Source organism: Macaca fascicularis, chromosome 12, assembly GCF_037993035.2.
Source record: "Macaca fascicularis isolate 582-1 chromosome 12, T2T-MFA8v1.1".
In the NCBI taxonomy this organism is placed as follows: Eukaryota; Metazoa; Chordata; class Mammalia; order Primates; family Cercopithecidae; genus Macaca; species Macaca fascicularis.
In genome coordinates this window covers 128,484,152-128,507,494 of record NC_088386.1, presented here as the reverse complement: position 1 = coordinate 128,507,494, position 23,343 = coordinate 128,484,152, and the positions used below count along the sequence as shown (strand labels likewise).

General features: G+C 45.3%; 1 protein-coding gene across 9 annotated transcripts in view; it reads right to left on the bottom strand.

Annotated features, from left to right (window-relative positions):
- Positions 1-7,523: 7,523 nt before the first annotated feature.
- The window catches only part of EIF4E2 (eukaryotic translation initiation factor 4E family member 2), a 32,149-nt gene continuing 16,329 nt past the window's right edge, over positions 7,524-23,343 (bottom strand). For 3 of the 9 annotated variants that reach the window (XM_005574629.5, XM_045367912.3, XM_074010527.1), the window contains 2 exons: positions 16,827-16,905; positions 7,524-10,179 (listed from right to left, as the gene is read on the bottom strand). In XM_005574629.5, the coding sequence (XP_005574686.1) occupies positions 16,860-16,905 (46 nt within the window). In that variant the 3' untranslated portion in view covers positions 7,524-10,179; positions 16,827-16,859. Of the gene's footprint in view, positions 10,180-16,826; positions 16,906-21,967; positions 22,234-23,343 lie in introns of those variants that run through there. The other 6 variants (XM_005574630.5, XM_074010529.1, XM_074010528.1 and 3 more) reach the window with 2 other exon arrangements.

Below are 23,343 nucleotides of genomic sequence, written 5' to 3'. Positions count from 1 at the left end.
ACAGGACAGAATACATTTCAGCTCCAAAACCAGCATCATATTTAATGGGATTTAATTTAATCCTAGAGGCATTCCCATCAAGTTAGGAACAAGACAGCACGACCACTGTTACCAGCGTGAATCAACAATGTACTGGAGGTGCTAACCAACACAATGAAGTAAGGCAAAGAAAACAGATAGGAAAGTTGGAAAGGAGAAAGTAAAACCTTCATAATTTGAAGATAGTAAGATTATAAAGCCAGGCATGGTGGCTCACACCCGTAATCCCAGCTCTTGGGGAGGCTGAGGTGGGAGGATTACTTGAGCGCAGGAGGTTCAAGACCAGCCTGGGCGACGTAGTGAGGCCTCATCTCTACAAAAAATACAAAATTAGCTGAGTGTGGTGGTGTGCGCTTGTAATCCCAGCTGCTCCAGAGGCTGAAGTGGGAGGATCCCTTAAACCCAAGAGGTGGAGACTGCAGTGGGCCAAGGTGGTACCACTGTACTGCAGCCTGGGGGACAGAGCAAGGCTATGTTAAAAAAAAAAAAATATATATATATATATATATAATATGTATACACACACACACACACACACACACCCCTGGCAAATGCAAGCAAATGATCTGTGAAATGCTACAAATAGCAATGATTTATTATCAGTGAACAAACCTCAATCATAGAGGTCAGCAGCTCTCACATTCCCGCTTTAGGATGATGGGGTACCAGTAAGACCAGGGACCTCCATAAACATGAGCCTGAGGGAAGAACATGTAATTTCCCTCTACCTTCATAAGTTGATAGCTGGAACAAGCCTTCTGTAACAAAAGATAGATTAACAAGAGAAAAGCCATTTTTATGTTAATGTGCACAGTTTACATCACGTGGGAGGAGCCTCAGTTGAAAGGTGTAGCTCTCAAGGCAGTGGCTTGAAGCTCTGCCTGACATAGTATTTTATCAAAAAGCCATAAATATTGTATTTTATTTTAATTTTAGTATTTTATTTTATTTTATTTTATTTTTGAGACGGAGTCTTGCTCTGTCACCCAGGCTGGAGTGCAGTGGCGTGATCTCGGCTCACTGCAAGCTCTGCCTCCGGGGTTCACGCCATTCTCTTGCCTCTGCCTGGGACTACAGAGTAGCTGGGACTACAGACGCCCGCCACCACGCCTGGCTGATTTTTTGTATTTTTAGTAGAGACGTCGCGATCTCCTGACCTCATGATCCACCCACCTCGGCCTCCCAAAGTGCTGGGATTACAGGCGTGAGCCACCGCGCCCAGCGAAAAGCCATAAATCAGCCATAAATCGTAGAGTGTTGACATGACAAAGGAGAGTCTTGCAAAAGCAGGAAAACTCTGGGAAGAGAGTAAAGTTAGCTCCCAAATTTCCCTGGTCCCATTGGCACCATCTCTGAGTTGATGAGTGAGTTGTTTGAGGAAATTTTCCATCTCTGCTTTTACACAGGAAAGCTGGAGGGGAGGTAGAAGGATCTCTTGTCTTTGTGAGTTGCTGTCCTGCCATCAGGGAAGCAGAGGGAAAGGCTGAGTGCCCCCCTGCATTTAGCCTTCTTCAGCCCAACAATCACAGCGTTTTATTATTTATTTATTTGTTATTTTATTTATTTATTTATTTATTTATTTAGAGGTGGAGTCTCACTCTGTAGCCCAGGCTGGAGTGCAGTGGCACGATCTCGGCTATTGCAACCTCCACCTCCCGGGTTCAGGTGATTCTTCTGCCTCAGCCTCCCAAGTAGCTGGGATTACAGGCGTGAGCCACCATGTCCGGCTAATTTTGGTATTTTAGTAGAGCCTGGCTATGTTGGCCAGGCTGGTTTTAAATGCCTGAGCTCAGGTGATCTGCCTGCCTCGGCCTCCCAAAGTACCAGGATTACAGGTGTGAGCCACTGCGCCCGACCGGCAGTATTTTAATTAGTATATTTATGTAGTGTTTTACGCTTATGTAATACTCAGTATTTTAGAGAGAAATATTTAGGTTTCCTTCAAGCCCACTGCTGCACTTCATTTGCTGTGAGATGAGTTATTCGGTGAGAAGCAGTGCTAGGTGGAACAGCACACGATGACTAAGGCATATTATAAATCTGTTTGGCAGGAATTTCTCAGCAGCCAGCATCCATGCCAGGCCTGTTCAGAGATGAGGAAGGTGTGCTCCCTAACTTCTTGGAATCTACCCCAGCAGCCAGAACAGACAAGGACACCTGCGGTTCCAATCTCTTGGGCCCAGTGCTGTGGGAACATAGGAGGTGCCCATGATTAGGGCGGGAGGGGACCAGGGGCTCTCTGGAAGAGGCAGTATGTGAAGGGTGGAGGAGGTGGGCAGGGTGAAGGGTGGAGCGAGGGCCTTCTACAGCAGGGAATGAATGGCATGAGAGCAGGGAACAAGGATGTATCTGCGGAACCCCGGGAACTCTGGTCGAAACTGATATGGCAGGGCTTTCAATGAAGCAGCATGTGAGGTCCTTCAACAGTGCCAGGCTCAATGGCATGAGCACGACATGGGCTGGGGCTGGCCAAGGCTGTTGCAGGGGGCAGGAGCACATCGATTAGATGTGGGGGAGATACTGGGGATGTGTGTGTGTAAAGTTGTCCAAGGAGGCCAGGGCATAGGTCCAGGGGTGGTAAGGAAGGAGGGTCCCTCCAAGGTCATAGTCCTGACCTGGGCTGCCCATCTGAGCCTCCCACAAAGCACTGCGCTAAGATGAGGAGCAGGGTCTCCTCCCAGGGCCTCTGGCCATTCTGTCACACAGGAGGGACCAGCCACCTGTCCTCTGTAAAAGGGTCTTAGAAATCACTCGGAGATAAAGTGAGAACTGGTCAGGAGACAGAGGTGTGCGTGCTGCCCATGGGTGGGGCAGGAGTGAGCTGAGGCGAACCTGTGGTGGAACTGGTGACAGCAAAGGAGCCTGGCAGTGAGTCAGCCAGGGTGGCTGCAGCCAGGGCATGGTGGGCACTGTGAGCCAGAGAGCATGGGGTTGGAGGCCGGACCCCCGAGCCCTTCCAGGAGCCTGGTGCTAGGTGGTACCCAGCCAGCCCGGCCACAGATGAGCTCAGCCTCTGCAGGGGCTCTCACCACGTTCTGGGAAACATCCTGAGGGGGGTTGGGGGGCTGGGACCCTGCGAAGAAGAACACACGAGGCCACAGGACAGGGCTCTGGCTCTTGGGGCATCAATGTTAACAGTCCTCTTGTCAGGGACAGGAGGAAGGTCACCTGGAGGGGGACGTTGGATTGACCTACCTGCCTTCTTGGGCTCACAGGGGAGAAGACCTTGATGCCCCTTTCTCTGTCCGTTCGGAGTCCTGAGAGGGTGGAGGATGGCAGGTAGAGGGTGCTCTGAGCATTCCTCCCCTGCCGCCTCACAGAGACGTCAAGACGGAGGGCAGGCCCTGGTGTGAAATACTATTGTCTATGTTTACTACAAGGAAGAGGTGGGGTGAGATGGAGAAAGGGAAGTTTTGCTCTCAGGGTGGGAATTTTACTTCCCATACAGTTCACGGAGAGGGTCTGACAGGGCCCGCTGGACAAATGTGGAGAGAATAATTTGGGCAGAGCCAGGCATGGCAGCATGTGCCTATAACCCCCGCGACTCAGGAGGCTGATGCCGGAGTATCACTCAAATACAGCCTGGGCTACATACCAAGACCTCACCTTCAATTTATTTTTTTTTTAAATAAGGCCAGGCACAGTGCCTCATGCCTGTAACCCTAGCTTTGGGAGCTTGAGGCAGGAGAATCACTTGAGGCCAGGAGTTCAAGACCAGTCTGGGGAACGATGCAAAACCCCACGAGGGACCTCCATAAACAATGCAAAAAAACAAAAAAAACAAAATAAACAAACAAACAAACAAAACCGCTGGGGGCGGGGGGAGCGGGCAGAGGGACTTTAAGGGAGTATTTATGGTCTGGTTGTGGAAATAGGGAACAGAGATGCCTGGAATCTACATGCCATGGATTTAGGGTAAGGCCAATACTCAGGTCAGGAGGAGGGTGTGGGATTAGGGGAAAGGACAGAAATGTCACCTTGCTGGCAAACTCCTGTGCCCTCTTGGCCGTTCCCAGGGCCCCAGGGGAGGCTGCCTTGCTCATGGCTCTTGATGCTCCTTGGCCAGTGGGGTGGGGCCTCTGATCTACTAGGATCACTCTGCGGCAGCAGGAGTCATTTTGGAGCTATATCCGATTCAAAGCCCTCTTTCCCAGCAATCAAAATAATGACTTGCAGACTAGGTGAGCTATAACCTATCAGTGTGACAGGCTTAAGAGCTCTGGAATTCTAAATCAAATCCCATCTCTGCCCTTACATGGAGTGACTTTTTGCGTTACTTAACCTCTGCCTGTTTCTTCATTTGTGAAATGGGGAACCCACAGGGCTCTTGTGAGATTTAAATGAAATATGCATGTAATTTTAGTGTCTAGCAGTTTTCAATAAATGGTACACTTTACAAATATACTAATCTCATCCATAGGCAACATCTCCAGCATGAAGCCCACTGGCCTCATGTCTGCACTTCTGGAGTCCAGATGAGTGATGGTCACGTGCCCACTGGACTTGGCCCACATGGAGTACACCTGAGCCACCCATCCTCTTGGAGGCTTTCTTGCCTTTATTTGCTGCATTCCTTCTTCTCCCCTTTGGACTGCGAGCTCCTCAAGGGAACAGCCTATAGCTTCCTATTCATCTCCCACTCATCCTGCCTGCCACACTGGCCAGCCCACTGGACGGGAGGTGTGCTGGACAGACATTCTGAGGGCTGCAGAGGCCTCCTGTGGACCCTGCTCTCCTGCAGCTGGCCCATCAGTGCGCTATACTTCTACAAATTGTTGGAATGGAGACAGGTTTTTGTTTTTTGTTTTTTGTTTTTTTCCCCTCCAGGATATTTGTTTGAGTCAAAATGATCTTGACGGGGAGCTCACTGTTACAGGTCTCATGGAAATAGGCCTGGGGGACAAGATTTGGCTGAGGCTTTCAAGTGACATCAGACAAGACTGCAATCAAGGGAAAGCAGACCTGGGGCCTATGGGCAATCACATGAGATGAGAAATACCAAAAATGTGGACCGTCCAGGTAGCTGGGGGACACAGCTCCAAAAAAGTGATGGTGATGCTGGATTAGCTCCATTGGAGGAACTGGAGGTTCCACTGGATGGTGCTGGATTAGTTCCATTGCCCTTTGGCAAACCATGTAAATAGATGCATATTCTAGATGTGAATTTGCGTTTCCTGCTTCTCCCAGCATGATCACCCGTGGACTAATGGAATGCCTTACTCACCAGCATAGTATTCCATACTGCTTTTAATCAAGAAACAAATTTCACAGCAAAGAAAATGAGGCAATGGGCTTGTGACCAGGTAATCAGTCATACCACATCTCAGCAGGAGGAAGCAGCTGGACAAACATTAGAGCGAAATAGCCTTGTGAAGACTGTTACAGCACCACTTGGGAGACCACCTTTGGGTGCTGCCCCAAAGGTTCTGCTTTGCATGGATTGTCTCTCCCATAACCAGGATTCGTGGGTCCGGGAATCAAGGGCTAGAAGTAGGAGTGGTTCCTCTCACCTGTCCCCTCAGCTGGAGTTCTGCTGGTTTGGAGGGCTTGGTTTTTAAAGGAGGAACGCTTCCAGGGAACAACGGCTCACTGAATCATACCCTGAGGCTCACCTGCTGTTTTGGGCCCTTCTAGGCACTGAACCAACAAGCAAACAAGGGGTTTAGTGACTCGGGTGTATTACCAAGGGAAAACAAACGCTGCTACATTCCAGGGCCAGGGAGAACTGTCTAGAACCCATAATTTTCTGGGGTCCCTCTTACAAATAGCAAAAACAAAAGACTGTAACAAAGGAAGGACAACTAATTCAGACACCTTAGGAATAAAGGTTTGGATCAATCATACCCAAAAAAGAATCCTGACCAGAGGAGATCCTGGCTGAGGGCAAAGGAAATACAGAATAGGCAGTGGAAAAGGAAGTGATACATAACCGACAGCCTCAAGATCATTATAGATGATGTACATATTCTTTTTTTTTTTTTTTTTTGAGATGGAGTCTCACTCTGTCGCCCAGGCTGGAGTATAGTGGCGCTATCTCGGCTCACTGCAACCTCTGCCTCCCAGGTTCAGGCGATTGTCCTGCTTCAGCCTCCTGAGCAGCTGGGGCTACCGGAGCACGCCACCACACCCACCTAATTTTTGTATTTTTAGTAGAGACGGGGTTTCACCATATTATCCAGGCTGGTCTCGAACTCCTGACCTCATGATCCACCCACCTCGGCCTCCCAAAGTGCTGGGATTACAGGCATGAGCCACCGAGCCCGGCTGATGTACATATTCTTGCTTGTTATGTGCACAAATTTTCTTCTCTCATCATTTCATGCAAATTTTTCTGGAAGTAAACTTTACCCTTTAGTGTTTGGGTACCATTCTCTTGTTCTGTATTCTATTCAGAAGGGATTGAAACTGAATTAGAAGAGTCAACACAGCTCTGAGATTGACAGTGACTGGTGGGCTTTACATGTCTTCATTTTTGAGAGAGGGTAACAGCTTCCAATTAATTACATCTTCTTGGGCACAAATAATTGCTTTTCTGGTGGGACAGAAGTTCAAAGGTGTAGAAGGCTGTGCGCAGATGCTGAGTAGCTAACAGGGGCTGTGCCAGTTGGGAAGCTCTTGTCTCTCAGTTCCACACCCGCTCTTTTTAGCTCTACTTTTGTGATACCAGGGATAGAACTCCACAAACATCTCTGCTTTGCCAGCTGGCATCCTGTTGGATTTTTCCAGTAGATGCCAGTAGAGGGAAGCGTCCACGCTGCAGGTGATCCCAGTTGTCATTTCTGACCTGCTCAGAACCAGCTTCATGATGGGCTCAAAGACCCAGGACCAGGTGAGCAACACCCATCCTCAGAGCACTTCTGGAAATTGCTACTTCATTCTTGTGTGGGTTTTTTGCTTTTTTGGTTAGTGTGTCAGTAATTCTTTTTATCACATTGTTGAACTGGCATGGTTTCTATCTCCTATTTGGACCATGACTGATAGACACAGAGAGGAGATTTCTATCTACAGAAACTAAGTCTCAAGACTGTATTGTTTTAAATCTTTTGTCAACAATAACTGAGGCTCAGCAAAGCCTTTTTCTCCCTCAGTGTTTCCCGTGGGCACCAGCCATTGGCATGCCCATGTGTCCCTCTTTAGGCTAAGCTACTTAATATAACAAACACATTCCAAGCTTAGGCTGAGTGATTTTTTACATCAAAATCAAATTCTTTAAACTTTCTTCTATTCCAATATTCCTTACCCCAAGTTAAGGAGAGTTACCAACTATATTTTGATAATAAAAATGTAAATTGAGTTGTGGCAATGATTAATATCAATTAGAGAATATTTCCACAATACATTTGTGTCATTGAGATTGACATTGCCTGGACTATTCCACATATTTCGTTTTGGGATGCAGTTAAGCTTGAGACTCATACAGTGAAGGGTAGAATTAGTAACAATACCCCCGGTTCCCTTGTATTAACAAGTCCACAACCTGGTTCTTGCTGATATTTTCCATTTATTACTGCAGTAGATAATTGCTCTGAAAGTGCAACACTAAATCACTCTTGTCATAGCCTCTGCTCCATTTCCACTGGCAAATACTTGGAAATTCATTCTTCGAGCATTGTGGACCACAAGCTTCTCTCTGGATGGAAAATTATTGCCACTGCCAGTATCACAGGGAAAACACACACACACACACACACACACACACACACACACACACACACACACGAACAGGAGGATTCAAAAAGCAGAGCTCTGGAGAGGAGTAGGGGCCAATTTCAAACAGAAAACCCAGCAAAGGGGTTAGAGGAGAACAGCCCCAACTGAGCAAAGTGGAGACCGACTCTCCACTCTCCTCACATTCTGGTTACGTTGGCCCTGGTAGACCTTTCTCCCTTTGTCTCTATAACAGGTGATACCATAATCATAACCATGTCACATCTCAGCATATCAGAAGCCCATGGAGTAAAAATAGATGAAAAGACCTCTCAAGCTAGTTTGGAAAAATAGAGGGTTTAGATAAACTGACTATTTAATCTCCCACTTAAACCTGTTAGGCAGAACATCTGGGAGAGCACTGGGGGTAAGATGCTGCCTAACAGACATAACCCCTTGCTCTAACCAGCCTAAGGGCAGTATGTTTTGGATGGAAAAGACAACTGTCAAATACTACAACGACAAAGAGGAAGGGGAAACATAAGCAGCTCTAGAAAACATAAGATTCAAAACTCTGAAAAAAAAAAAAAAGAAAAAAAGAAAAACTATGGACAACACACCTAACCAGTAGGCTTGACCACTCACTCACTCCTAAGCATGCCGTACACATACACACTGACTTCCCCACACACACAACAGTCAGGTAGATGCCCAAAGGAGGGCAAATCCAAATATCAGATCTCTTTGGAATTTTCATGGCAAATCTGAGTTTAGGCAAAAGTGAAGACCTCCCTGGGGTTTTCAAAGACAGCCTTTGCTCCCCATGTAGCCAATGGTGCTCTTACATTTGCCGAGCCCTTCACAACTGTCTGGACACTAGAATGCACTCTTCATATTCCTGGAGTTTAAATCACTGCTAGATCTTATCTAACTTGACCTGTAATAGAAGCACCTCCCTTTTGGCCCCTGTACTCCCCATTCTTTCAGGAAAAAAGCATCCCCAAAACAGTGGTAATTAGAGGGTGTTCAGGAAAGGAAAAGTAGGAGGAGAGTAATATAAATACAATAAGGAAATGCCTGTTATTCTCATATAATTTCTCTGAGACCAGGTGGCCAAGGATCCCCTAGTCTTCAAGGATATGTTTTAAAGAGAGGCCTTAATTTAAGGTACTGCAGTCTTTGCTCACAAGAGCCAAATAAGACAGTGCTACTTGGAGGTTGCTATAGGACTCTGACTCAATTTATTTGAATCCTAGGTGCTCTTTTGACCTCTCTGACTTCAGTCCTTCGGGAGTCAGATCACCCAGCTTCTCTGATGAGTGACTGGTCATTTTTAAAGCATACCTGCAGTAGTCTTCAAGAGGTTTCTGCCTGGGCATCACGATCAGCACACATTTGCTCATACACATACCAGGTGATAAGGACTCAACCACTGCAGACAGGCAGAGCCATGCAAATAAAGCCATCCAGCAAGGTCGCCTTTTCCTCAGATGCCCCAGTTTCAGGATGATAGAATTTGCATACTAAGTGTTAATAGGCCTGGCAAATAACCAGCTTTTGCTTCCCTTCCTCAATGAGGGACATGCCAGAAATAGGCTTGCACACAGGCTCTGCTCATACGGGAAACAGGCCTGACACACAGGCTCTACTCATATGGGAAAAGATTTCAGTCACTGTCCTCAGCTCCAAATTCTGTACTTGGAACCTAGATTATAATCTAGCTCCTAATCAAACTAGATTCTGCTCCAGTTCAGTTTACTAAGGCATTCCCTCTAAGCTGCCTCAGTGAAATCAGAAGAGTCACTGGATTACAATTCTAAGTGTAGCTGTGCCTAAGAAAGAGAGAGTCCCACAGGAGAGGAGACTGGAGGGCATAAGGCAGGGGATGATACAAAATCCTGGACAGTCATCGCATCAGTAACACAGCTTCAGAAAGTGGTGGGCTTGGAGGAGGGGAGAGAAAGAAACAAAGTGTCCCAATAATTTAATGGCATAGCTAGAAGAGAGCATTTACAGCTATTCTGGGACTCTCCAACAGAAAGCTTTTCCTGGATGCACAGACATTCATAATACTGGTAACTCTCATCAACAGCTCTGGCATCTACACGTGGCCATGGTACCCTTCGTACAGCACGGGAAGAGAACAACAGGATGCCCAAGAGGCATCTGGACAGGACACAGCAAACAGAAAGGCTGAACGCCCCCCACGGAACCCCATTAAAAAACAATGTTTGTCTATTACAAAGTCACGTTTTCCGTTTTTCCGCCTTATAAAGTCAGCGATGCTGGAGGGTGTCTAGCGGAATCCGTCCTCCAGGAATTGAGTGCAAAAGGGGAGCGCACAGCTCAGGGACGTCCCTTCAGTGAGCAATGGAAGGACTGGCTGGAGGCCTCCCATCCATTTCGGACAAACACACACATACAGAAAAGGATTATTGCCAGCTTGTGTACTTTCACAATGTGATTTTTGTATTTCGAAAGCTTGAATTGTCCCTGAAAGAAAAAAATGGGAGAAAATAGAGTGTTCAATACAAGGATCATCTATATAGAAGCACATATATACAGGGGGAAGCTGACTCATCAGCCCTTGGGGTCTCCATGACATATCCCGGGGCCTTCTTCACTTGCCAATCTAATGCCAAAACAGCAACCCACCTCCCAAGTCCCTTGTAAAACTTCCATTCAATTTTTTTGCAACAGCAAAAGATTAGAAACAATTCAAATGCAGATCAAGAGAGGACTGGTTAAATATTAATGCTAGGGCACATTCATAGAAATAAAACAGGAAGCTCTCTACTGCTGTGGAAAGGGTTCCAAGATAAACTGATAGCTTAAAGTAGAGTGTGTATACATGGTATGCTACCTTCTGTGTAAGTGGGGGTAGGGAAACAAGGTTATAGGTTCATATTTGCTCATATATGCATTATCAAACTTTGCAAGGCTACACAGGAAACCAACAACAGTGGTTACCTGGGGCAGTGGAGGTGGAAGGGGCACACTAGAAACTGGGCAGATGGAGGAAGCCTGAGAAGGAGACATTCTGTCTCTCTCCCCTTCTTCTTTTAATCTAACAACACACTTTTGAAAACACTGTGTGATTCACCTGGTCTTATGTGAACAACAACAACAACAAAAAACAACCAATCAAATAAGAATCCTCAGTTTAAAACTCAGAGCTGCTTACAGAAGGAAAGGATATTCCAGGAAGTAAAATCTGGGTACCTTTCACTTTACAAACATGGTTCTAATTATTCAATGTGTGTGTGTGTGCGTGTGTGTGTGTGTGCGTGTTATGTATGTGGGGGATCCCAATATGTGTCCTCTTAGTTGCCTTTTATTGGATATAGACAGGCTTGGACAGCCACTAGTGACCTTTCCTGTCCCACCCTAGAAATCTAATGACATCTTAGCAGGTCCATCACCATCTGAGTCTCAACATTTCAGGCTGGCAGGGACTTTAAAGGCAACCAGTTGCTGCCCTTGCCCAGTGCTTTGGACTTCAATTTGTCAGAAAATTTTACCTGGATTTTGGAGTCATTATTTCTCTTTCATTTTAAAGGGACATTCCAGAAGCTCTGGCTTTGACCTTTGTTTTGTTTTGTTTTGTTTTTTTGAGATAGTATCTCACTATGTTGCCCAGGTTGGTCTTGAACTCTTGGGCTCAAGTGACCCTCTGGCCATGGTCTCCCAAAGCGCTGAGATTACAAGCCCAGCCTGACCTATCTTAAAATTGTTATAATTAACGGGACATATGGCAATTGGTTCAGAGTAAATATGTGCTAAGGAAAGAATATGCTCAGCCCAGCCAAACAGCAGTTTCTTTCTGTTACTGGCTAACAGATCCTCCTCCATGATGGCGGTCAGCTGACAGTGACCAACAGCCCCCACTACACAAAGAGAATGACTGCAGACAAGAACTGAGAAGGGAAACTGGAGCTGGGATAGGTGAACTCAGGCTGGGAATAAACTGATGCTATCTCAAAAGTTCGCTGGTATTTTACAGCTGGCATGACAACCGTGTGGTTCATTTATCAATGGCTACTTAGCACTTCAACTATCTTCAACTAAAGAGCTGAAGGTTGAAAACCAAGTTAATAGGGTGGTCATCTTTTTAAAAGGCCAATGGTATTTTAAAAAAACTCCTTTCAAAAGGATAGACCCCTCTGAGATGCTACAAGTAGCTAGCAAAGGATAAGGAACATACCTGATCATAACACAGAGAAAAGCAAGCACAACTGCTGTGTGTGTGTGTGTTTGTGTGTTTGTGTGTGTGTGTGTTATTTCTGAGTTCTCTTAGGGACAATGTGCTGTGTTACAGAGATGCATTATAAAAGACACTTTTTTTTGTACCTACAGTTAATACTAAAGAAAGTGATTACACAGGAACAGATGGCTGTGTTCCATTTCTTCCCTTTTACTGACACCTCTATGCCCATCTAATCATTGAACACCAGAAGTCTATCAGTAGGGATTCTGCTCTTCTTATTAAAAGAGAGACTAGAAAGTCAGGGGTATGGGAAGGTAGGAGCAGAGAATTTGCTGACTTGGAGAATTATCTATCTTGGAATGAAGGAGATGGTAAGCAAGTGTCTGGCCCCAACTCTTTCAGCTGTTTAGTGATGGAAAGAGGATTTTCAGGGTAATCATTACCATAAGCAGGTCATCTTATCTTTTGGAAGAATTCCTCTATTATGCTAGGTGGGGCAGAAATAAATTCTTTCTCTGTAGCAGATAAACTGGAGAGCTTTAAAAACACTTTCTCATTCAGATTTTTTTTTTTTTTTTTTTTTTTTTTGAGATGCAGTGTCACTCTGTCACCACGCTGGAGTGCAGTGGTACAATCTCAGCTCATTGCATCCTCCGCCTCCTGGGTTCAAGCAATGCTCCTGCCTCAGCCTCCCAAGTAGCTGGAACTACAGGCGCGCACCACCACGCCTGGCTAAGTTTTGTATATTTAGTAGAGACGGGGTTTCACCATGTTGGCCAGGATGGTCTCGAGCCTCGGCCTTCCAAAGTGCTGGGATTACAGGCGTGAGCCACCGCGCCCGGCCTCATTCAGATATTTAATATTTTTGTTATTATAGACCACTTTATTGTCAGAAAACCTAAGAAATCATATTCTAAGGTCTATTTGCAAAGTGAAAAAGGGGAGAAGAAGAGTAAAGGAAAAGCCAGGAGAATCCAGCTGTGCTTTTCCAATTTGATTTAAGAGGAAAACAGAACAGCAAGTGGGGGTAGCCTGCTCCTGACAGTGACAGACTAACACAGGTTGGTGGCAGTGAGGCCCTATGGCTTTGGTCCAGCCTTCTTTAAAAAAGTGGGTTGAGAACAGCTTGATGCCAAATTTGGTCTGAGGAATGTGTTCACCTCAAGCCAGCTGGGAAGTGATACTCCATTACATCCCTCACCCTGGGCTCAGTGCACAGAGAGATTAGGAGGCAGGAAAGGGAGAAGTAGACAGGAAGGGGCAGAGGCCACAGATGACCCTTTAAAAAACAACGTGCTTCTGTTCTTTTAAAAGCAAACTAAAATTTAGCAAATCCACAGTGAGCTCCTGAAAGCTGGACCTCTAGTAATCTGGCAAAGCTGTGATAGCGCATGGGCTATGCTTAGGACACCAAAGAGGACATAGAAGCTGACAGTCCCACAATGCTGGAAGAAAAAAATAGAATTCTTTCTCTACCGGATATTCCTTTGTCCTGATGATGTCTCAGAAATATCCGAGAGCCCCATTCAGAATGGCTTCCAACTTCACATTCCCAGGTATCTTGGGGAAAATAGTTGTCCAAATACTCTGAAATAGCTTTCCAATCTGCTCTACCTTAAAATGGTCATCTTTTAGTACTTTTAGAGAAATGGACAAGTTCCAACTCTGAAAACAATGAGCTACGGCAGAGATTAACTCCTGAAAATGGATGACAGAGGGGCAAATTGGTCATTCAGAATGCCCCCGCCTCTTTGGAGTTACCTGCCACTGTGCTGGTGCCTGGCAAGGGCACCTAAGTGATTCTGGGTTCTCAAGTGAAAGCTGGGAGTCATCCAAGGAGGAAGGCTACCTATGTCTCTGCTCTGAAGAGTGGCTCTGAGGGGTGGCTCTGAGTGGTACCGTAGACCTAAGCGCACACAGTCTTCAGGAGAACATTCTTTGGCCATTAGCTGTCCACCCCAGGCCAGTTCTGGCTTCCTCTTCTCTCCCTGCATATTCAGTAAAGCTGCAAACTCTTTTCTAGTTTCAGTGAGGCAAATTCCAGTCTCTCATCTTCAACTTTATTTTATTCCAACTTCATTTCCCAACAATATAGACTCACTGTTCTGTGTATACCAGCCCAGACAGCTAAGTAATCAGAATCCTTTCCTAGCAGCTCACTGACACTTTTACTGAAGTCATAGTTAAAAGGACAATACTTATTTGAACGCAAGTCAAATGAAATTGTCCTAAAATACTAGCAGTCACATGTAATGACATAAAATAGCAGATAAATTGAGAAAAAGTATTTATGATTCATCAAGAATTATTTAAATAGCAGTTTTTCTACCAAATTTCTTTATAGATCCCGATCTGTGTGGAGGAAAAAGAAAAGGGAGAGAGGGAAAGAGGGCTAAAATGTTAAGGGGCCTCTAAAATGGCAGTCCCAACAAACATAAGCTAGGGATGCATATCTTCTCAGAACATCTCTTTCACTTACAGCGAGGTTAAATCAATAGAGATGCAACATGAAGTCCTTTTCAAGTCTATTAAGACAATGAAGTGAGGGGATTTTTTGTTGTTGCTGTGTAAATTCATTTTCTCCCCCACTTTCAGAATAATTTTTGGTTTAAATTCAAACACTCCTCACGGACTTCCAAGCCCGTGCTTTAAGGAAAATACCTGAACCATGAGTGTTCTCTTCGTCTGCCTCCCACACTGTATAAAAAAGACACAGGGGCCACAAAGAGACCACAAAATGGCAATTATGCAAATATATGACTTTTTACAGCAATTCAAAGATATTTTTCCTGGGGGATTAGTGTCTGCCAAGAGGGGTGGGAGTCATTTTGAGTTTTCTTCCATTCTGACTATTCCACTTTCATTTTAAAGACTTTTCACTGAACCTCAGATGCCATCAATTTTTAAAGGTACATCATTTTATGTACTTTAAGAAATAAACACTGCCCATTAAACAGTGACAAAACCCTTTTAAATCACATTCACTCTAAGCATCCCCAATTTTTTTTTTTTTTGAGATGGAGTCTCGCTCTGTTGCCAGGCTGGAGTACAGTGGCACGATCTCGGCTCACTGCAATCTCCGCCTCCTGAGTTCAAGTGATTCTCCTGCCTCAGCCTCCCGAGTAGCTGGGACAACAGGTGCGTGCCACCACGCCCAGCTAATTTTTGTATTTTTAGTAGAGATGGGGTTTCACCATGTTGACCAGGATAGTCTCAATCTCTTGACCTCGTGATCCACCCGCCTTGGCCTCCCAAAGTGCTGGGATTATAGGCGTGAGCCACTGCGCCCAGCCAAGCAACCCAATTTTAAGAATATTAAAAGCCTTACAGAAGAAACAGGATTGAAAAAAATATTAAAAGCCAAAAAAAACCTTAGAAATAATTAAATATGGTAGTATTTTTAAAATAGCTCCATTATAGTACCTGGCTTCTGAAAATTTAACTTAATATCTTATTTCAAATATTTACTATTTTTTACCTTACAAATCAATGATTTATCTACTATTAGAGCTGGTACCTTTTTCCTCCCTCTTTGTGTATACTAGCAGACCTCTTGGAATTCCATGTTGACTATATATACAGACACTTATATATATGCACAAATACACAGACATATATTTAGAAACAGGGTCTTACTATGTTGCCCAGGCTGGCCTTGAACTTCTGGACTCAAGTGATCCTCCCACTACAGCCTCCAAGTAGCTGAGACAATAGACATGTGCCATGATACCAGGCACGAATGTTGACTACATCTTAAAGAGAATCCTTTTAAATTTTGAACCACCAGAAGACTGAATTTATAATAAAGAAATCAAACTATCAAGACAAAAAAGGTATGGGTGGCATCACTTGTGTGTGCAGGAACTCTGCAACTAGTTTTATCTGTATATCATACCTACACCCCCGAGCTCTCAGGCCTGGCCACCTGCTGCTATCCCTCAGAGTGTCATCTTGTCTCTTCCAGCCCATGTCTCAGGCCCCTGGCCACCTGCTGCTGTCCCTCAGAGTGTCATCTTGTCTCTTCTAGTCCACGTGAGAGATGCAGGTCTCCTTTTCTGGAAAGCACTCATCTCCTTCTTGGGAAGGGGGAATTCTGAGGTAGCTATTACAATTGACATGTTCTGTTCCAATTTCAGAAATACTCTATTTCTTAGGGATGTTAGTGGCAGGGACAGTTTGATATCCAGGAAAAGGCTGTCATCTCCAGCACATGCAGATATTGGCCTTTCATCCATTCCTCTCATTCAGAATAAATTCACCCAGCTCCCTCTGCTACAGAGACAAACATGGACTTGATACTCTCTTAACTGAAATACAAATATTCCCAAAGTCAATGCTTTAGTTGCCTCAGTCTTTGTATCTCAGTGCCTCTCCCTGCTAGTACAGTTGCGTTGGTCTAGTGAAAGTACAGCTTGGAACAACTGCTACGCACACAGCCCTGAAATCCAGCCCCACTACTGACATTGCGGAAACCCTGAATTTATATTACCGTTTCCTCACAACTGACACATGACACCAGCAAACAGGAGACATACCTCTCATGTAACTCATGTTGGGGCCTGTGGAAATGCCCTTTTAGTCATAGGACATTGCCAGATGGCTTAAAAATGGCATTTGAGCAAAAAAGAAAAAGCATCTGTGGCACGTTTACCATCATGAAATGTTAGCATCAAAAGAGATCTCAGAGACTTTTTCATCCATGGAGCCTCACTTTTCAGATGAGAAAATAGGGGCATAATAAGGTGAAGTGGCCTGCTCAGGGGTTCACCAGGAGACATGGGACCCAGGGAGGATGAGAATCCAGTGGTTTAGGACTTATGTTTTTCTCTGAGGCTCAATGTTGACAGCGGCAAGTTTGGGGGTAAATGGGAAGAGGGGTCCTACGAATGAGAGGTATGTCACAGGGTTACAGAGAAGATAGACAAGGCCCTACCCTGAGTGTGAGAGACAGAGGGGGAGCGTCCGATCAGCGGCCGCTGCTGTTCACCAGGCCATGAAACTCCTCCCAGGCCCTGGCAAACCAGAGACAAAAAAACACAATAGCACATTCAGATCAAAAGCTTTTGAACACAGAGAGCAGACACAATAACCCCACATCCCCCTTCAGATGCCCTCCAAGTCGAGTGGAGCCACAGGTACCTGGGAGCAGAGCAGCGAGGTCCCACTGGACATTCCTTTCCGAGGAGCAGTGCAGCCTACCCTTTCAGGGCCAGCGGGCACTTCTGCTTGCTTCACTTGAGAAGTCTGCCCCTGTTCCCTCAAGGATTTGCACCAGTGTTCCTTCAACAAGGCTCCAGGGGAGGCCAGTAAGGTCAGAGCTGACGCTCAACTGTTACCAAAAACACTTCCAATTTACAGTGACACTCCCTGTCCTTTCTGCCTTGGGTACGTGTGCACAGGTGGCAGAAACAATTTTTCTTCATCAGGCCTCACTGAGGGTAAAGGCCAGTTCCCAACAGCGTTATGTCTAAAGATGCAAGGAGGAAAGTATACACTTTCTCTGCTTTCATATTTCCAACCTTCTACCCTTCTACACTCAGACTTTCAATGTGTCAGTTTCCACCTTTCTTAAGTGCTTATGTAACTACTATCTGAAAATTTCAAGTCACGGTAGTTCAAAATTTCCAGGGAACAACGCCCATTACAATTTTCATGCTGATTAGCTTAATTCTGAAATTAGGTTGGGGAGGGATAAGAAATGTGACAGAGGGGGTACGTGGCCTTTCAGAATGGTGCTCCACAGAGAAAAGACTCTTGGTGACTGCTGGACTAGTCACAGGAGAAAACCAGATCCCCTATGCTTCTGGAGGCTCAAACTCAAGTTTTCTCAGGGGAGCTGATTTCCTCCCTAAGCCCTAGCCACTTTTCAGCCCCAAACTGATGAGTTCCTTGGGAATTATAAATAAAATATGGTGCTTCTAAGTCTGAAGTTCCTCATTATTGTTACTCCATTCTTGGTTTAATTTGGTGACATAGTACCCAGGGTGACAATACACTACATTTATAAGTTAACCATCTACCTCTTAGAGGAGGTAGATCTGCAGTTCATGTTTTCTTCAGAGAATTATTACGAAAGCTCCTAGTGTATGTGCTAACTAAATTAAGGAAAAATGTAAGACTGCCAAACAAGTATGCCAGTCTTTGTCAATTCCCAAACTCAGTGTCCACAGCAAGACACCTGTTTCAGAGCTCTTTCTGGAAAGATGGTGATGTGATGCACTTTGTGAATCCCTGAGTGACATCAGAAGGCAATCTCACTCTTTACTCCAAATGAAGACAAGGGCAAAGCAAAATCCAATGCTTCAGCAATGACCCAGGGAAACCCCTCACTGTAATAGTGAAATTTAAATTCCTTTTAAAACCACTTAGGTGTCAACAAGAAATTACATGGCTGTGTTGAAGCTTCATGTCATTTACCCTTTTGTTTCCAGGAAGGGCCATCCTTACACTAGCCTACACTGAGCAGTTCTCTGTCAAGAACCTGAAGAAATACGGACTTCATGGCTCTGTCCTACTCCATTCCAGTATTATATTCCCCTCCCAGTTTCTTCATTAGTATCTTCACTATATGTTAAACCTCAACATGAAGAATCTGGGTTAAGAAATTTCCTCACGGCCGGGCACCACGGCTCATGCCTGTAATTCCAACACTTTGGGAGGCTGAGGCAGGCGGATCACCTGAGGTCAGGAGTTCAAGACCAGCCTGGCAAACACGGTGAAACCCCGTCTCTGATAAAAATACAAAAAAATTAGCCGAGTGTGGTGGTGGGCACCTGTAATCCCAGCTACTGGAGAGAATCCCAGCTACTGGGATTCTCCCAGCAGGAGAATCCCTTGAACCCAGGAGGCAGAGGTTGCAGTGAGCAGAGATCACGTTACTGCACTCCAGCCTGGGTGACAGAGCAAGACTCCATCTCAGAAAAAAAAAAAAAAAAAAAGAAAGAAATTTCTTCACATGGATTCAGCAGAAATAAAATACTGGGCCATAATCTTTGGTATAATCACTCTTATTCTCATAGGCCCAGAGCTCGGCCAAAAGGCAAATCTACTACCTAAAGCTAGGTGTGAATAGTCCAGCTATTTTCCATCTGGCATTCCAGGCATACTGGGTAATATTACAACTTTCTTCTTTTAAAGGTAAAGAAAGAACAAGTTAAATGTAAAAAGTGTCATATGACTGGAGTTTCTAAAAACAGAAATTACTGAGATTAATATAGCCAACAGGGAATTCTGAACAGATTCAAAAGACAGAGCAACAAAGAGTTCTTTTAAGACCACTCTTGTCCCATCTCACATACCAGAAAGCAAATCCTGTGCAATTCTACACTTTCCCCTACCTCCACCCAAAGCCTGCAAGGTTCGCAGTCTTGCACTCACTAGCTCTCTATACTTAGGGAGGGGCTCAGCCTCTTGCTAATCTGGGCTCTTTGCTTTGACTACCAGTTTGGTGGTACATATCACAGATGCAAAGCCAGGCCAGCAATTAAGCTGGGGTAACCTGGTGCTACTGGCCTATGATTTAGCCATGCCAGGAGAAGGGAATGGGCTAGTCCTTGCCTATATATTAAAGTTCAGTGTTGAAATACAATGATATTTAGACGTGGGAAAGTCCCCACAATTTGACCTGTCTCTCCTCTAAGATAAAGGAATAAAGAGAATCACCCACCCTCCACTCCTGCAGAGAAGCTGGGCCAGTCTTTTCCAGTGCTGTAGTCCACTATGGGAAGTTGGCCTGTTTTCCTTTTCCATTCCAGGCTAGATGCACAAAAGGAATCAGTGGGACTTATCCAAAGAGGAGTTTCTTCACAAAAGACATTGGTGTTTCATATGGTTCTGAGCCCAGTTTTATCCTGGTAGCCCCATGATTCTCACTGCATTATGAGATTTCTCCTCAAAGCAGAGAATATGGGGAACCCACATCTATGAAAACTCGACTACAAGTTGGCCTCATTAAAAGGAGCTACGACCTGAGCAAAAACTCAGTTTAACAAGTTGTCCGCTTCTTAGGGGTGAACTGTCAGCTATAAACAAGAGCAGGAGCCCTCTGCAGCACAGCAGCTCATCACCTGCCTGCTCTGTGTGGCAGGCAGTGCCTTGTAGCACACTGAGGGGAGCAGCAGGAAAAGGCCATAAGCAGTGTGATTAGGGAAAGGCTGGAAAAACCCAACAGTTGAAGAAGGACATTGGAAACTGGGCCAAAAATAGCAAGCAGGAATCAGGAACACCTGACTGAAAGATCTAAGCCACTCCTAAAAAAACCCCCCTCACCACCAGCAGCCCTATCTTCAGAGTACTCGCAGGAAAATGAATGTTGGCTCCTTCTTCCTTCATTTTCCCTGGAATTCTTTTTTTTTTTTTTTGAGATGGAGTTTTGCTCTTGTTGCCCAGGCTGGAGTACAGTGGCGCAATCTCGGCTCCCTGCAACCTTCGCCTCCTGGGTTCAAGCAATCCTCCTGCCTCAGCCTCCCCGAGTAGCTGAGATTATAGGCGCTGGCCACTATGCCCGGCTAATTTTATATTTTTGGGAAAGATGGGGTTTCACCATGTTGGCCAGGCTGGTCTCCTGACCTCGTGATCTGCCCGGCTCAGCCTCCCAAAGTGCTAGGATTACAGGCATGAGCCACCTCGCCCAGCCTCCTTGGAATTCTTGAGTCTCAGTAGCTGCTGTTCCTTGGCTCAAACAAAGCCATATCCATGGAAGAGCCACAAGGAATAGAAGAAAGCAGAAGTACTTCTGACTTTTGTTCATACTGACAAGGATCAGAAGGGTCTCGAGGTCAGTTTGGTGCTTTCTAATCAACATTGACTCTGGGAGGCGACATCAAGCCTCCCTCCCGGAAAAGTTACAACACAGCCGAAATTAAGGTTAATACATGTAACACTTTTTGAAGGCAAGAGAAGGTAATTCTTTGACAAATACTAAAAACGTAGAGAACGGGCCTTTCCATATTCCAGCAAATCTCTCATTTTATAGGTACTTCAACCAATTTTGGATAGGTAATAAACAAAGATGCAATGACACAAACACCCCTAGAATATTGAGCCCACAGTGCTAATCCTAATAGGTGTTATGCAGGATCTTGGGCCACATGGAGATCAGGGGTAAGTCAGGATGGTACAAGCACAGGGTATCACTGCCAAAGTGGAACAGCCACTCTGGAAAACTCAACCTTAAATCCACAGCCACTTTCACAGATCCTCTCAGGCCGACTGACCCAGTGTTTGCAAAAAAAAAGATTCTTTATTATGTTTTTGGTGGTAGCTCCTAAGAAAACCTAAAGTAGCATGAGGCTTGCTGAAACTCTACATGCAGGTTAGGGGCCTAAAGGCCAAGCTGCAGCACATACAAGCCAAAGCCACAAAGCACACAAGGGGTCCATATGTGCTACGGTCAGATATCCTACAGAGCAAACTCACACGGGATGAAGACGTTTCCCTACCCCAGATCCTGATGTGCAGTAACACCGGGCCCAGGAGAAAGGGAAGGGCTATAACCCTGAGATCTTGCAAGCAGGGCTAACTCAAAGAGGAAGATGACCTGGCTCTAAAGGAAAAGCAGAAGGGAGAAGGCTAGAAAAGAGCTGTGGCTTGGGCAGCTTTGGCACCAGCAAGAAAACCCCATTAGCACAAAGCAAGGAAGCTATATACATACAGCCACACAGACGGAAGCAGGGATTTACCTCCAAGCAAGAAATTTCTTTGAAGTAAAGGCGAATGGAAGTCAGCGAAGCAAAGGCCAAGGATCCCCCTTTCCAACCTGAACAGACTTTCAAGCTGAATTCTATATCAGAAATCACTCTGTTCTGGTCATCGGCGTGACTAGATGGGACCTCAAATTTAAGTACCAGAAAATAGGGTCTTATTTTGAAAGCTAGATGTCACCTTATTATGTCAGGCCTCAGCAGTCCTGGAACAAAATACCACATGACACTACACAATGGGCTTATGGAAATGAGGCTGCATTCCCCGGATGGCCCTCCATGGAAAAGTCTGTGCCATCCCTTAATATGGTGACAGTCAGTCCGAAAGGCCACATCTTTGATGCACCATAAAGAGCAAGAGCATGAGACAAGCTAGTTTAGCACCATTTATTAAGTGATCTCAGCTGTTGTTGTAGCTGCTGTGTGTCAGCCTGTTCTTAAAACATAAAATGCTCTTCCAATTCCTCTTGTCCAGGACAGAAGGATCTTCCAGGTAGCACGCCAACAGAACAAGAGACTCCGATGACGCCAGCTTCAATGATGGTGCCATCCAGAGAGGGAGAGGGTCATGGCACATTCAACCGCGGCTTCCAGAGGTTTTGAAAAAGGAGCCTTTGGGGGCCCAGCCTGCCTGGCATTCTAGTGGAAGTGCAAAAGGTTGGCTCATTGGGAAAGGAAAGAGAGGGGGACGCAAGGGAAAGTAGCATCTGGGTCTCAAAGAGGGCTGGTTTTCTGGTCTCTACAGCTATAGGGCTGAAGTCCCAGAGGCAGACCTCTGGATAAAGCAGGGAGCAGCAGGCCAGTCTTTCTAGCAGACTAAGGCAAAAAGCCCACAGGCTCTCCTAAACTCTGTCAGGACATGTACATATATATCTATAAAAGTCACAAAGAACTGCCTTATGGTATTAGAAAGGGAGAACAGCAGAGAAGGGGAGAACTGATGAAAAATACCTCTTTCCCTCTCTTATCCAGGTGGAAAACTTATTTTGGGGGTGAGTGGGAGTGGGGGATATTTAGAAACCTTGAAAACAAGAATCCTAGAAAAAGGTATAGATCTCTCCAGCCTGGACTGAATGAGGCTAGAGGTCAGAAACTACTTCTATCCCAGAACAGAGAATAAGAAAAATGTGCCTAGAGAAAAACAATGCTAACACAGGACTGCTAAGGCAAGCAACCAGGGCCAAGGCTGGCTAATAACTGTTGGTGACTATGATGAGTCATGCCAGCCGTTTGATCACGGACCAACTCCCATAGCAGTGTTCCCACTTAAAAACTGGTACTTAGCTGGTTTAAGCCAACTCCACTCATAACATTATCTGTGAATGCATGGGAAAGAGATTCCCAAACGGTCTGTCTGCTGAACATAATCGCTGGGCTCACTACTAGTCTTCAATAATAACAACATGATGATATTCTTACTAATGATGATGATGATGATAGCAATACTACTACGTGGCCCTGTAAGAGCATTCTCCATCTGAGGACCCTCAGTTAAAGATTAAATCAGCCTCACAATAGCCTTGTTAGATAAAGTACTGTCTCCCACTTTACAGATGGAGAAACTGAAGCAAAGTTGCAAAGACGCTTGTCAAAGGCACATATTGGTACGGGGCCATAGGACAGAACTAAACCTAAGAGTCCTAACTCTTAGCTGGCTAGCTCTCCCTCCAGCTTTGAGACAATCTGACAGCCACTCCCCACACTTTTTCACAATAGCCTGAGCTTACTTCTGACACTCAATCACTGAAG